The sequence below is a fragment of the Cryptomeria japonica genome, chromosome 7 (genome assembly GCF_030272615.1).
Source record: "Cryptomeria japonica chromosome 7, Sugi_1.0, whole genome shotgun sequence".
Classification (NCBI taxonomy): domain Eukaryota; kingdom Viridiplantae; phylum Streptophyta; class Pinopsida; order Cupressales; family Cupressaceae; genus Cryptomeria; species Cryptomeria japonica.
The window spans coordinates 156859673-156874867 of NC_081411.1; the positions used below are offsets into that span (position 1 = coordinate 156859673).

The 15195-nt window shown below is 35.5% G+C and overlaps 1 protein-coding gene across 4 annotated transcripts; it reads right to left on the minus strand.

The window, feature by feature from the left end:
* Positions 1-6870: 6870 nt before the first annotated feature.
* LOC131078262 (boron transporter 1) lies at positions 6871-13706 on the minus strand. 4 transcript variants are annotated; one of them, XR_009113755.2, is made up of 15 exons: positions 13058-13706; positions 12509-12591; positions 12148-12340; positions 11827-11965; positions 11312-11477; positions 11061-11227; positions 10745-10918; positions 10527-10622; positions 10070-10204; positions 9232-9527; positions 8733-9009; positions 8494-8607; positions 7972-8309; positions 7666-7843; positions 6871-7412 (listed from the first exon to the last, which is right to left on the minus strand). XR_009113755.2 is itself a non-coding variant. In XM_058015928.2 (14 exons), exons 2-14 carry the CDS (start codon positions 13162-13164, stop codon positions 8292-8294), a joined length of 1965 nt encoding a protein of 654 aa, XP_057871911.1. In that variant the 5' UTR covers positions 13165-13175; positions 13472-13706; the 3' UTR covers positions 6871-8291. The 4 variants fall into 4 exon arrangements, 2 of the variants coding, with proteins under 2 accessions (XP_057871911.1, XP_057871912.1); XR_009358450.1 differs by having other exon boundaries at positions 6871-7405; positions 7666-8309; XM_058015928.2 differs by having other exon boundaries at positions 6871-8309; positions 13058-13175; positions 13472-13706.
* Between the last annotated feature and the right edge of the window lie 1489 nt (positions 13707-15195).

Below are 15195 nucleotides of genomic sequence, written 5' to 3' on the forward strand. Positions count from 1 at the left end.
ATGGTACACCTTGGAATTAATTGGAAACACTACTCTCATCGGGTTGTAGCTATTTGGCTATCGTACCACGACTTACCTTCATGTTATACGGACAGTGGGATCGGGTTGTATCTATTCTTACTCCAAAATGACACTGTGGTAGCACGACTTACCTTCATGTTATACGAACAGTGGAAAACAAAAAATAACAAAGCTCGACAGAACTCAAAGAATAACTACGTCCATTGCCTCCCACTGTCTGTTTGTATAACACGAAGATAACTCCTCATACAACAGTACCATTTTAGAGCCAGAATAGTTGCGTCCCTCTCCCTCTCATCGAACAAAGAGACATGTGAGAACATGACAAGCATAAACCCCAACTCCAACGCAGGCTGTCAAATCCAAAGCGACTCCCCTTTGCCTTCAGCTATTCACGGGAGAAGCTCACGAGCTGGCCAACCAACTGCGAGCATCTTAATGTCGAGTAGATGAAAAGAGACCCGATCTATAATTAAACCCGCCGATTTGAATGTTTGGAGAGCAGTGAAGCACCACCGCTGGTCGAAAATAAGGAGTGCCACCCATGAGATAAGGTGCCAACTTAGCACCAAATATAGCTCGCCCTCACAGTAAATAGAAAACAAAGAAAAACATCACAACCTTCACTGACATTGATAGAACTCCATATTGTTCGATGATTAGAAAACGATGTTGCATACACTCCTTTCTTCGCATAACAAAGTTCCCAAGCTTTCAAAAAGAGACACAAATACTTTGAAATAATCGTTGACCTCTCGAAGTACAGAATTCCACATCGCCTTCTAGACACAAAGAAAACGCAACTCTCAAATATCGAGAATTCAAAAAAAATTCAAATGTTCGTGCAGAGCCACAGATCTTTGGCAATTAGTTGTTAGTCGAGCTGCTTAATAAGACAATATAGATGAACAGCACAAGGAATCCTCTCAACTTCCTGCAATCTCACTTGCCACGATGATAGGTCTCCTGGCCTTACACAAACAAATCAATCAAATTACTGATTCAATGGGACAATATTTGGCCTGTGCAAGCTTAAGCTAAAAATATCCTTGGGTTGCATTCCACGAAGCCTACTCCAATGCCTGCTCTGATACCATGGGAAGAAAATCTAATCAGAAACAAATGAATAAGCTGCAAATATCACAACATAGAATAATATGCGCTTCTTCATATTTTCATTTAATACAGATTTATAGGATTTCTCATATCCTTTAGGGAATAATAGATTAAGTTGTTTTATCAACTCAATATAAACACATACATACCACTGTTATAATAACCTATTTAACAAACTTTAACAAACTTTAACAAACCTAACAATAATTATCATATACATCCAATGATGCAATATTCCTAACACCCAACAAACCTACCAACTTATTATTTTATACATCCTAATACTCCTCACCCATGTGAACACTAATTCCTAGCATTGACATGAAGGTTGCTAAAAGTATAGAGCTAGAAATGCTATAATTTTCATTAGACATTTTGAAAATAGATAGGACTAAATTTGATTCCATTGGCAAAATTAGCCAAAACATTGGAGTTTATTTTAGGCATGAAACTTCTAAAGGTAGAAAACTATTGAGCTAATTATACAGATGATTATGATGTGAGGGTCTGACATTATTGTAGAATGGACTTGAAGCTGATCATATTAGCTTCAAGATGTGGATTACCAAAGAGCCCAAGGCCAAAGATGATGAGAATAGGCTACATTGTGTGTGTAATTCAAAACAAAATTTATAGCATTCTCATCTACAATGTAGACCTTTCTATTAATGATATAGAAAATATGGATAGTAAGGCAAGGCATGAAGTCAGATGGACACATGAATGGATCAATAGTCCTTGTCAAATGGATCTTATGTCACAAATGGAAGGCCAAACTCTGCAACAACAAGCAAGCACTTCATAGAAGAAGAAGACATCCACTTCTACAAGACCATCTACTACCAATCCCATTGGGCATGCAAGAAAATTCACTGAATGGACCTCCATAAATGTTCAAAGGTTAACATGAGATAAGGGGGAAATAGCTCAAAAGGATGCCTCTACAAGCAAAGAGAAACCTACCACCTATGCCACTACTACTACCACTTTCATTGTTACCCCCACTACACAAGAAGGAGCCAAATCATCCAAGAATAAAGATAAGAGTAAGAAAGAACTCTTGCAGATACCTAGACTTACAAGAGAATGAAGAAGGAGCCCAAATAATCAATCATTTAATCTTCTAAAGGACAAGAGGAGGTAGAAGAAGCACGACTTTGTAGGAAGAAGAGAACAAGGTTGGAGGTTCATGCTAAACAAGAAAGGAGTGTAATCCCTCCACCTAAACAAGGTGAAAAACTACTTGTTTCTCTAGAGCAACCATCTATGCAAAAAGGAGAAACTTATGTCCCTTCTTCTACACAAGAGAATCCAAAATTACAACTAATTTGGAGGATGCTAACAAAGTGACTAGAGATGTTGAAGTTCCAACTCCCATTGTTGAAGAGGAAAGAGTTGAAGAATAAAAGTAGATAATAGGAGAAGATCTTCCTTAATATAATATGCAAGAAGAATAAATAGAGGAAGAGGGAGATAAAGGAGATGATGCAACCAAAGAGAGTGAAGAAGAATTGCACACAATGCTTAGAGGAGAAGGTACTAATGAAGAGAAGAATGAAGACAAAGATCAACACCAAAATGAAGAAACTCAAGTCCATCATGAGGATGAGCCTCCAAGTAGTCATCAAAAAGAGGCATGACAAAGAAAACCATATCAAAGAGGAACTTTATCGTAATGAAGAAAATCAACAACAAAGGATACAAGAGGACCCTCAGACCAACATAGAGCAAGAACATAGAGATAAAGAACATAGAGATGAAGAACGCAAAGATGATCAACATAGAGAAGAAGTGTTCAAGGGGTAAGATGATATGGCCTTAGGAACATCACAAAATTTAGTAGGAGTTTATCATAGATAATAACCTATTTGGTTAACTAAAATAGTCCAAAAGAGGCAAAGGGGATACAAAGAATTGTTGGAAGAGGACGTTGTTGTTCTTGAGAAAACTTTTAAGAATCCTAAAACTAAGAAGGAAAGGAAAATCTATGTGGTAACAACTGATTCTTGTGGCCACCAAAGAGAACAAATAGTTTTATCCTTGGTAGATAAATCTAAAGATGAATTGCAGGTGCGTGATTATCAAATGCATAAAGTGGACCTTTGGATACAAACTTGGGAAGGTGAAAAACACTCGTTGCAACAAGCAATGGCCACCATATTTTGGAGGATGCAAAAGGATGAGAATTCCAAAGACTAATATAAAGCACAAGTCGAAGATTTGAAGAAATACATCATCCACCTCTTGGGTCATTTAGACTCAGTTGCACCCTCTACAAGCGTACATATTGCATTGGCCCTGAAGGCCATGTTTTAGGGTAAAGATAGTTTTGACACAATGGAACTCGAGAGGAGAAAGGACATTGAAAACATTGATCGATTGAACATCTTGCATGATATGTTGACTGGAAAAGGTGAAGGGATATGTATAGAGGAAAACATCCAAATATGGGAGGATTACCTTCGTATACTAGGTACAATCAAGAATACTAGTGTAGATCTTACTCAAGAAGGCAATGATTGATGAGTCGAACAAAGGGATGCTCAAGGAATAGTTGAAAGCCATTAGGATGTTAATCACAAAGGAGAAAAGGGTGAAAGAAAGAATACTTGAAAGCTATGAGGCTACTCATACATCATTGTAGATGGGAGAATAATTCGTCTCCTCACTCTCTTGTACATTATGGGAATATGAGCTAAAAAGGAATGACACACAAGTAATTCTATAACAATTCAAGGATATCCTACATGGAGAATGCACCAAAGAGAGAATTAATAGCATGATGATTATCAAACAAGAGTTGAGAAATATGCTAGCAGAGCTGCCCAAGTTTGGAGATATGACAAGAAAATTGAGAAAACTTGGGAAGAGTTAGCTATCAAACTAAAATATACTAATACTTTGGACCTAGAAGACTTGAATGCAAAAGTTACAACATTCAATGAAGCATTCTTAGATGTCATGGCTCATTTGGGAATACAATTTTCCTTTGTTTTTTTCAATGTTTAACAAAGTTTTGCATATTGATTAAAGTATTCAAGAAGAGTATACATGCTTAGCTTTTTCCACACAACAAAGAGAGACACATCAATTTCAGCTTGATCTAGAGCTTTCCCATATAACCATTGTGTCTCTAGACATCAAAATCCAATGAAATAATCAACTTAAGTTGTTGGGTGTAAAATTAGGGCAGAAATATGCCATGTTTTATCTCCAAACTTCACATAGGAAGTCTCATGCAGAAAACTCAAGTTTTGGCCACAAGAAAAGGCCCATGTTTTGCTTTTGGATGTGAGAAATCATCATTGAATCTCTTGCACATTGTGTAGCTTCAATTTTTATCATTTATAGAGTAGATAGAGTGTAGTTTCTTTCAGTTGTCTTTCTAGCTAACTTGGTAGATTTCCAATAATCGTGCCAAGAAACCCTTGCTACAAATTGGTAGATTCAAATTATAAATGCTATATAAAATCATCAATTTTTCATTGAAAAGGGTTTTAAACTCTTGTATCACTATTATATTCAAATTGTATTTCAATTTTAGTTTGAAATTTTGCTAAGCATTGTGAATCTTGAATAAAATCATATTCAAAACATTTTGTTGTCTGCATTTTTGGTTCTCCAAACAAATTCTTAGTATGACATTGATGATTTCATATTTACCTTGTTCAAATTGATAACCTAGTTGAATCCCATTTCAAAGTGCTTGAACAAGGCTTTATCTCACATATCTGCATGGGTATTGCCCTGTGATTTGATGAAGTTTGAAAACAAATTAGTATAATTCTTCTTTAATGATTGCACTATGTATGTATGAACTGCGAGTTTCTGATTTATGCATATGTGGTTTATATGATTTAGCCTTACCATCTAATTCAACAAGTTAATGTGAAAATTGTCATTGTCCAATAAGGATGAAATTTATTTCGTTCAAGTCCTTGTAACACTTTTTTTTTGTTTTTTCATTCATGATTGATGTTAGAGTAGAATCATTCCATTTTTAGATTTACCTTGCATATGTTTAATTAAAATTCCCTAAAAGTAACCATTTGTTGGAGAGAAAGATTTGATACTGAAATTCTAGATTCAACTAAATGTTAAGTGATACCAACACATGCCCCTCATAAAAAAATCACATTGTTCCAAACAACTTATTCCACATGGTTAAGACCTAGCCTCAAGTAACCTTGGAGTGAGCATTCACTTTTCAAGAGGGAGCATTTGTCCTCAAATCCCCTGCCATTGTCTATGCTAACACTGCAATCAATAGATACTATCAAGTATCTCTTATCACGAACATTTCTCACAAGACGCATGACTAAGTGGGTCATGCTACTTGGTGAATTTGATATTGAGTATTTGGATTGAAAAGCTATCAAATGGAAAGTCCTTGTAGATTAGTTATAAAGGCTATATTAGAGGACTCACATCCATTGGTAACCATTTTTTTGACAAGTCTATCTTTACAATCAATGAAAAACCATTGTGGAAGCTATACTTCGATGGATCATATACAAAACATGATTTTGGAGCATGCATCCTCTTCATCACCCCTCAAGGTGATTTTATCCCAATAGCATTCAAATTAGTGTTTTTGAGCACCAATAACATAGTGAGATATGAGGCCCTCCTAATTGGATTAAATATGATCATGCAATGGAATATCACCCAACTTCAAGTCTAAGGGGAGTCCCAACTTATCATTAAACAAGTCAATGGTGAATTTTAAGCCAAAGATGCTAAACTTCACCCCTACAAGAAAATAGTGGATAATTTTATAAAGTATTTCACACCTATCCGAATTGAGCAACTTCCTTGCCTTAACAATAAAGTTGCAAGATACCATGGTTATAATCAGGTCAATGTTGCATATGCCTCATGATAGTCATTGGGAACACCTTATGCAAACATATACATGTGCCTAATACTAAGATGGTGTGTGAGATTGTTGGTCTCAAATCCTCATATTACTATGACATATTCACTTAACTTCATGACCAAACCCTCCCCCACCTAACCTTACTCAAAATCAACACAAATTGTTTAATCAACGTTCATCCCACTACACCCTTTTAGAAGATACACTTCATCAAAGAGGCTACAATGGTTCCTTTTTGTGATGTTTAAACACAAGGGAAGCTAACCTTCCATTGAAAGAGGTTCATTATGGTATTTGTAAGCATAATAATTCCAAAGTTTAGCCCCACCAAACATGCTCCTTGTATCCACAGAACTGTGAAATTGCAGACCAAATAGTGATGGATGATTATGAATTTATAGATACCAACTTGTACACACAATTTGGGTAAAATATTGGTGGACAAAGGCACCAAATTAAAGTGAGGACGTTTGTAAGTAGGCCAAAATTATAATTGTTGTTTCACAGCAATGAATGCAATTGTAATTGCTAAGAACTCCGCGTTGTTACTTGCACAATTGGCAACCATAAAATACAGCCAATTTTATTGTATCAATAGATGCACTATACTACTATATAGCTTGATGTACATTTGACCATAGCCAGCCATTTTGTGTTTTTGAAAACGCTTTGTCTTGAGCAACAACCATAAAATACAGCCAATTTTATTGTATCAATAGATGCACTATACCACTATATAGCTTGATGTACATTTGACCATTGCCAGCCATTTTGTGTTTTTGAAAACGCTTTGTATTGAGCAACACCCTCTGATGACCTGAAAAATGATAACTACATGTTTATTCGGCAAAACCTTTATCTGCAATTTTAATTGCTGAAAATTTGGAATTGTTGGTAGTTGCACAATTGGCAACCATTAGATAAACCTAACTTTATTGTACCAGTGGACATACTATAGTAGTACAGACTGATGTACATGTGATCATTGCCAGCCATTCTGATGGCCTTAAAAATAAGATAACTACATGGTTCTTCAGAAAAGCCTTACAATATCTGCAATCATAATTGCTAAGAATTTTGCATCGTTGGTTGCACTCGCACAACTAGCAAGCATCAGATAGAACCAACTTTATTGTACCAATGGACACACAATAATAGTATAGCCTGATGTACATGTGACCATTGCCAGTCATTTTGTGTTATTGAAGACAGTTTGTATTGAACAACTTTCAAACGGCTTGAAAATAAGATAACTTTGTGTTTCTTCAGCAAAAGCTTACAATATTTATCTGGCTCTTTGCAACACAAAGAGAATGTACAGAAATTTTGAATGAATTTTGAATGATAAATTCATGTTTTGATTAGGTAAGCGGCAATTTTGAGAGGGGTCTGATCCCTTGTACAAAGAGAAAGATTACAATAAGTCCAACAGAACACCAATTAACAGCAACAGAACAACTAAAAAACAACAAAAGACACAACAACACTACAGCAATCAAAAACTAGGTTGAAATCAGGGACGTTTAAAAAAATGATCTAAAGCTCTTTGCTTGATTGTAGTAGTAAGATCCTTCTCCACAAATCTTAGCTTCTTAAGACTATCAGCTGCAAAGGATTATCTATCCTTGAACAATCCAAAGAGGAATTACCTTTAATAAAGTCAGTTTTTTGAACCTCCTGAAAGGCAAGAATGGGCCCCTCCTTATGAACCAGCATTTGATCCTCCTTTTTCCAAACATAGTGTTGTTTCTGATTTTTCAAGCAAGAATTGCGGGCATGACCCACTATATTGCATGTAATGATAAATTCATGTTTATGGCATGGCTCCTACATAGTTTATAATATTACAGTCAAGTTAGCTTTCGTAGAAAATAAGAATAAATAACAAATGTTCAGAGACTTAGCATCCATCAGATTGATTAGGGACCAAGCTTACTGTTTTACATGGTTCTTACTTGTAATTAGTACATAACAACATTGAAGCTCCTCCTCTAATAAAGGCTTCACTGGAGAGGCTTTTCCCATTGTAAAGACTTTGAGGAAGCAATACTCAATGATATCTTGAAAGATAACCATGAATTTTGATTTCCCATGGTTCAAGACAGAAAGGCCTCTTTAAGGAACATGTTTCTAACATGTGTATTAGACACATTCCAATAAAAAATGATACAGATGCAGTGTGAATTGTATATAGAGATCAATATCTCTCACGAGACCCTTGGGCTGTGGCCCAAATTGCATGAGAATTTCAAATACCTCCCAATTTCATTTGATTCTAATCCTCAGTGTGAACCTGTTCAGCGAAAACCAGGTTTAAGTCATGAGTAAGAAAATTCAATCTGCCCTCTTGCCAACTACTTGACATTACACACTTAGAATGGATTCTAAAGCCACTTTTTTCAATCTTGGAAGTGATTTATGACATATTTCTCAATAAAGTAAGCCTGAAAAACAATTCAAAACAAATCATATCATACAGGCCGGTGTTTCAATTCACAACGGCTCCTGGTAGTTATTTCATCCAAAATTTCAGCATCATCGACATCCCCATTGATGCCTTCCAATATATCTGTACCATCAGGATGACGCTCCTGTATTTTTCAGAGAAAGAGAAACCGAATTTATAAGCACTGATGAGAGATTCCAATACTAGAGACAGAAAAATGAGAATTAAAGAATTATACTGATGTAATATTCTGAGAGGTAAGACAATTACACTCAAATTGAAACTCTGGCGATGAGTAAGGGCTTCACTCTCCTCATATTCAGCTGCATCTAATTCACTTAGGTGCTGAAGCTCAAATAGCTTCGGAAGAATGTACTGTCTGATTGATATAAGCAAAAAAAAAGGAAGAGGGAAAAGTATCCCTGCTATTGGTATCCATGTAATACCAAAGCATACCAGTAAGTAAATAAACTGCAACAATGTAAATTTAGCAATAGTCTTGAATGGTACTGTTTCAAGAAATGATGCATGCACATCCTCAAGCACTCTGCGGAAAAAAGAAGTCATTTCAAAGGGTTTAGTTCTTCATAACCACTTATAATGTTTAATGAAAAGCACATAAAATTTCAGTTATAAACAAGTGATAAATTTCATCTTATTTCAGGCAAACCTTTCATGAATAAGCGTGCTAAATCTTAAAACACATAGGAAGAAGCCAAAGGGATGAACAAAAGCAAAGAACAATGAAGTAAAGATGTTTAAGACTCACTTATATCTTCGTGATGGTGCAATGAATAATATAAGGAACCTCTCCCAAAACTGATTACCAGGTAAACTCTCTATTGCCATGTAAGCAAAGTAGCCCCACAGCACTGATGTAGGAATCCTTTTTATAACAGGCATGACACCGACACAAGCACCCACAAGAATGGACTGCATCAAATTGCTCATCCGTTGCTCTTTGACTCTAACTGGAAGCAATTCATCAACATGCTTTTCAGGATCAAAAGCATGCCCATTCATTTCAGTGTCCAAATGTTTGAGCTCTTTCAAGTCTTTCAATGACTGCAGAGTAAAAGAGGCAAATAAGAGGCCTTTCAGTAGACATGAAAAGGAAAACAATCGTTCCATTAAGATTTGTAATACATCTGCCAATATAGATGATAATAACATCAAGTTTCAGTTTGATCGTCATAAAACATTTTGTTATTGACAACAAGATAGCAAATAACATTTGGCCAAAAATAAGCAAATTGTAAAATATCAACTTATGAGTTAAATTCATTTCAGTAATTGTATTTCGATTTACAAAAGTAATCTGCAGAATTTAGAAATAACTTAATATGAGTTTCATTTTTGGGTTGGGAATCTGTGGATTCAAAATAATTTAAAAATAACTTCTTAATATGAGTTTCATTGTTGGGTTGGGAATCTGTGCATTCAAAATAATTACAGCAATGCGAAAACAAATGCAGTTAATAGAAGCCTTGAAAGGTTGCAAAACGTTCAGACACAGAATATCATCTCTCTTCCTAGCAAAGGTAAGGATAACTAAACATTAACCTTTAAAAGTGATACAAAAAAAGTTCAAATTTAGTTTAACATACTGAGCTTGTCAGTGGCTGGATATTGTTCATTTCTATTTGTTGAAACACTTGTTGCATCTTGCCATAAATCTCTGTCAAAGTAGCTTGTTGCTCAATGCTTTTCTTGGCACTTGCTACCAACTTTTTGCGCACTATCTGCAACCAAATATCCCAAGTATTATCTTAAATTCAGAGAAAGCAAATTTGGTATAGGGGGCAAAGCCAAGAATGTATTATGGTTCGAAAGGATGGCAACTAGGCACTATCAGAAACAAGAACTAGCTTATAACTCAGTAAGGAGTGCTTCAAGAATCTCAAAAATGAATTTCTACAGGCACAACAATGAGAAGAAGCACCACAATATAAAATATATGCTAGAGTCTGGTTGTGGCTACCAACAAAATATTTTAGTTGGAGATAGCAAAAGTGGCTCTATGAATCAACAGGTTCACAAAAACAGGGTGACTAAATTAGAGACCTGTCTTTTCAGAGTAGCAAGGCTCTTTGTATGCATTGGAGATTGTGGCAATACACCATTTGATGGAGGAATTCCAACCAATCCACACATTAAGACCTGCAGTTAGCAAACTCAAATCTTTCATATAACATCAAAAGAGTTACTTGCAATATAACTAACAGATACAAAAGAACAAGCAGAGTTTGAGACTTAAGCCAGGAGAAAGGTAAAGCAAAAACCATGATGCCCAATAGAAGTAAATCATAGTGGTAAGCTGATGGATTTCTCAAATTGAACTCTTTCTGTTGAGCCAGTTGAGCTGCTACACTGTGATCAAAGAAGTAAAGCCCTGCAATCATAATAGCAGGGATAAATGCAGCTAAAATATATTGTGGTGGAACCTTATGCATATCCTGCCAAAATAGGTTGTAAGAAGAAGCACCGGTCAAAAACCTTTAAAGACATCAGAACTGATGATAAAAATGAAGGATACTAAAGCAATTGAAAACCAAGTGGCCTGTGAATTCCTCAGACAAAAGGAAAGTTTCCACCTACCTTAATCACACTCCAATTGGATGAAGCTCCAGCAGTCCAGGGATTTGGGCTATTAAGCCTTCTAGGAATACCAACAGGCACACTATCATTTGCACTGAATGAGATTGCTGTCCACAAAACAATCATCACGGGCACTCCATAATCTGCTAAGAAACTTCTCAACAACCCTGTTTGCAAAAGAATTCATTACTTAAGCAAGAAAACATTTTTTATGACCCAAATCCTATATTAAAAAATTAAAGTAAAATTACCTGTCCCATATCTGAATGATCGAGCTCTTCTGCTTTTTAATGATGTGAGCAATAGGCCAAAAGACAAAACAATCCCAAACAGGCCATTTGCGAAACGCCATGGAAATTTGAATTGCTCAAGATTGGGATTAACATTTTCGGGTATACGGAATTCTTCTACCATACCCTACAAACATAATTTTATCAGATTGCGAAAAACAATAACAGATTTCTTTTAATATGAACTTAGTGTCAAGCGGCCCTTGGGTTGTTGGTGAAATTGAATAAGTTGCAAAGAACCCAAGTCTTGTTGTATAAAAAAAGGCTGTACACCATGACGGATGAATTTGGAATCATGTCCCGAATTCGACAATGTTGATACCCTCAGTCACTAACTCTAAGTGAAAGGATGTCAATAATTGGTGTACCTAATGCCTACAGGATGCTATAATGTTTCGAGGTCATCCGAATTGAAAAAATGAAATCACTAAGAACTGTAATTTTCATGACAGATTACACCGAAATACTTCATATACCTTGATAGCTTCTTGCAGGAATAATACAGCAATTAACATGCCAAAGAGCTCTCCGGCTACTCTTGTAAACCTATTGATGATCGTGCAGGCATTGAAAATTGCAAGAACAAATAGCAGCAGTGCCGTCCACATACAAACCCTACACAACATGCTTCCCATGAATAAGGGTTTAACACGGTCGAATACAAAATACATTCTCCCCTAAAATAATCCATTATATGGCCATTTTCTAGATCCTATCACATGTATCGAAATAGAAAGGGAAACAATATAAAACACTTGGTATACGAATTCTCTAATAATGTGATTATTCATATTTACCATCCTGCCCATGCAAGGAACAATCTCTGTCCCAAATCATCCCTATCTTTTGCAAAATTATACATATATGTATACATAAGAACTGTGGGTTCTGCAACGCCAAGAATCAACAGGGGTTGTCCACCAATCAAAGAATGTATAATTCCACATAAGCTGGTAGAAATCAATGTCTGAACAGCAGTTAAGGTGCCATCTGTAAATAAAAAATGTGCGTTGAGGGTATCTCCATATGTTTCCAGAAAAGCCCTTAAAATCAAACAAATTTACATTCATAAATCCAATGTCTATAAAACAGAGCATCCATAAAAAGCGATAAATATATTTTAGCACCAATGGAAGATGGAAACAAAAAAATTCTCACCAGTGGCTTTATCAAGTTGTTCACCAAATGCTATAACAGGAAGAGCAGAGGCAAAGAAAATATAGGTGGTTGGAGCGAAAATTCTGCAGAAAGGAGAACGCATAAAAACTGAAATCAATATTTTTAGAAAAAACTCAATTCAATACATGCAAACATATTCATAGAGATACTGTCACACATGTTTACATCTGTCTATTCATATGTGTGGACATATATAGACAGGAAAAACTTAACGAGTCATGCATTTCAGTAGATTTTGACGATTCTAATTGTAACAGAGCTCTTAGGTCACAAAATTTCAGTACAGAGAAACCAAATTCCAGAATATTGTCTCCAAACTTTTTGAGTATTGATATGCATTCCGCAACAATAGAGAGAAAAACAGCATGTGGTACAGAATATAATAGATCCCCAATACAAAATCTGCAGTCCCATTTGACATAATATAAATAACTAGATTCTTTAGATGTTGACCCATTAAGGTTTATAATCCATAAAACATTTTCAAAAAATATAGAACAAAAAGCTTCAAAGAAATTCACTTTCTACCTGAACCCTGCATTAAGTCCATTGAGCCAATCTTGTCTGTAACAGGGCAACCTTCCTTTGATGTCTTTTATGATTCCCCGGAAAGGAGATGCAGATAGCTTTTCCATTATTGTTCAATCTACAGAAAAAAGACCAAGTGGGTCTTACAAATGATGATCAATCACAGATGTCACGTTTCCAATTGAGGATACGAATTAGGTGGTGTTTTGAAGCTGGACAGAGATGGTGCTTTAAAATCATGAATTATCAATTGAATGCGTTCAAATTCAAAAAAAAAACAAGAATTGGGTATTGTCAGATTCCGGCAATTTAGGTGTTTCAGAAACAGAACATTTGGATATCCTGTATGAAGAGAATGTAGAAGCCTGAAGATGACAGAGAACGGGGTGAATCAGAGGTTTTGACCAGACCCACCTCAATACATTGCATTGAGGGAGTCCAAGGTTTCTCCACTGCTACAAGGAGAATTGAATACAAATATAAAGAAGTCTTCTAGCAATAAATGCTGATTTGGGTGTTTACAACTCCTCCATTTCCGGAGCGTTCAAATTCAATTTGTAGACTGCTACAAATTCTCATTCTACTTATGCCCTTTCACATTAAAAACACCTCCTCCACACTCCAAAATGCGACTTTAGCTAAGAGGAAATGAAACAAGAATGCGACTTTAGCTAAGAGGAAATGAAACAAGAAAAGATTTGCGACTTTAGCTAAAGAGGAAATGAAACAAGAAAAGATTTGCGACTTTAGCTAAAGAGGAAATGAAACGAAATTTGAATAGTTCCATAGCCAGTCTTTTGAAACAAGAAAAGATTTGCGACTTTAGCTAATGAGGAAATGAAACGAAATTTGAATAGTTCCATAGCCAGTCTTTTGAAACAAGAAAAGATTTTTTGCTAACAAAGGGTCTATTTTCCAACGAAGACTCCGAAAATATTTTGTTCTAGAAGAGCTTTTGTCTATTCTGTTTCGCCAGAGATGAAAATATCCTGATTTTCCCACGCGTGTATATAAGTCACGAGAAAGAGACCAACCTAAGCATACCCCAAACACGTGTGAACAAACAACAATTAAAAAAGTAGAATTTTCTTGTAAACCATGAAAAAGGACCTATATTCCAAATACTAGGTATCAGCATTGTCTAATTAATTAAAAATATATTATATCAAACTGGGGTCCATTTTTATCTTTAAAAAGATCAAAATAGAAGTTTGTTGTAAACCATGAAAAATCTCTATATTCTTAGTTATGTTTAATTAATTAACAATATATTATGAGAAACTAACAAATGTATTCATAAAAAATATATATTATGTTGAAGTAGGGTCTATTTTTATCTTGTAAAAAGATCATAATATTTGTTATCTAATATTCATTGATTTGGAATTCTACGGTGTGACTCTTGGCCTTCCATAGTTGGCTTCTAGTGTGGAGGTGATTTCTAAATAAATAGATTTCAAAATTGTGACTATTGGTCTTCCATAGGTGATTTCTAGTGTGGTTGCTCAAAAAGCGCTGATATTTGTCTTATTGTTGTGCTTGAAAGAGCTTGTATTGGTCTCATGTTGATGCATCACCAATCTATCAACTTTGCATCCTAACCATTCATCAAAATCGATTTGATTATAGACATCCAAGAAGCCAACTCTTCCTCACCAATCAAAACAACTTTACTTCCTAGTCATTCACCAAAACCAGTTTAATCATACCTATCCAAGAAGCCACCTCTTTCTCACCAATCAATCAACTTTGCATCCTAGTCATTCACCAAAATCAATTTCATTATAGACATCAAGTAGCCACCTCTTTCTCACAAATCAATCAACTTTGCATCCTAGTCATTCACCAAAATCAATTTGATCACTTCCATCCAAGTAGCCACCTCTTTCTCACCAATTAATCAACTTTGCATCTTAGCCATTCTCCAAAATCAATTTGATCATAGCTATCCAAGAAAACCATCTCCAAAAGAGAGAAAACACAAGATCCTCTCCAAAAGTATGAGAAAGAGAAAATCCCGTGTTAGGAAAATGTCAGCCTATATGATAGAAGAAGAGATACCATACACCTCCTCAATGTAGAATCCTTTGTAGTGATAGTGGATTCTTGATAAAAAATAATAAAGATGCTTCAAAACC

Bases quoted from the DNA above. Each gene is read 5' to 3' on its own strand.
- LOC131078262 (XM_058015928.2), bottom strand. From the start codon at position 13,164: ATGGAAAAGCTATCTGCATCTCCTTTCCGGGGAATCATAAAAGACATC. The intron at 12,592-13,057 runs GTAGAAAGTGAA...TCCTTTCTGCAG, and splicing joins GGACTTAATGCAGGGTTCAG to AATTTTCGCTCCAACCACCT. The intron at 8,608-8,732 runs GTAATTGTCTTA...TGAAAAATACAG, and splicing joins GCCAGAGTTTCAATTTGAGT to GAGCGTCATCCTGATGGTAC.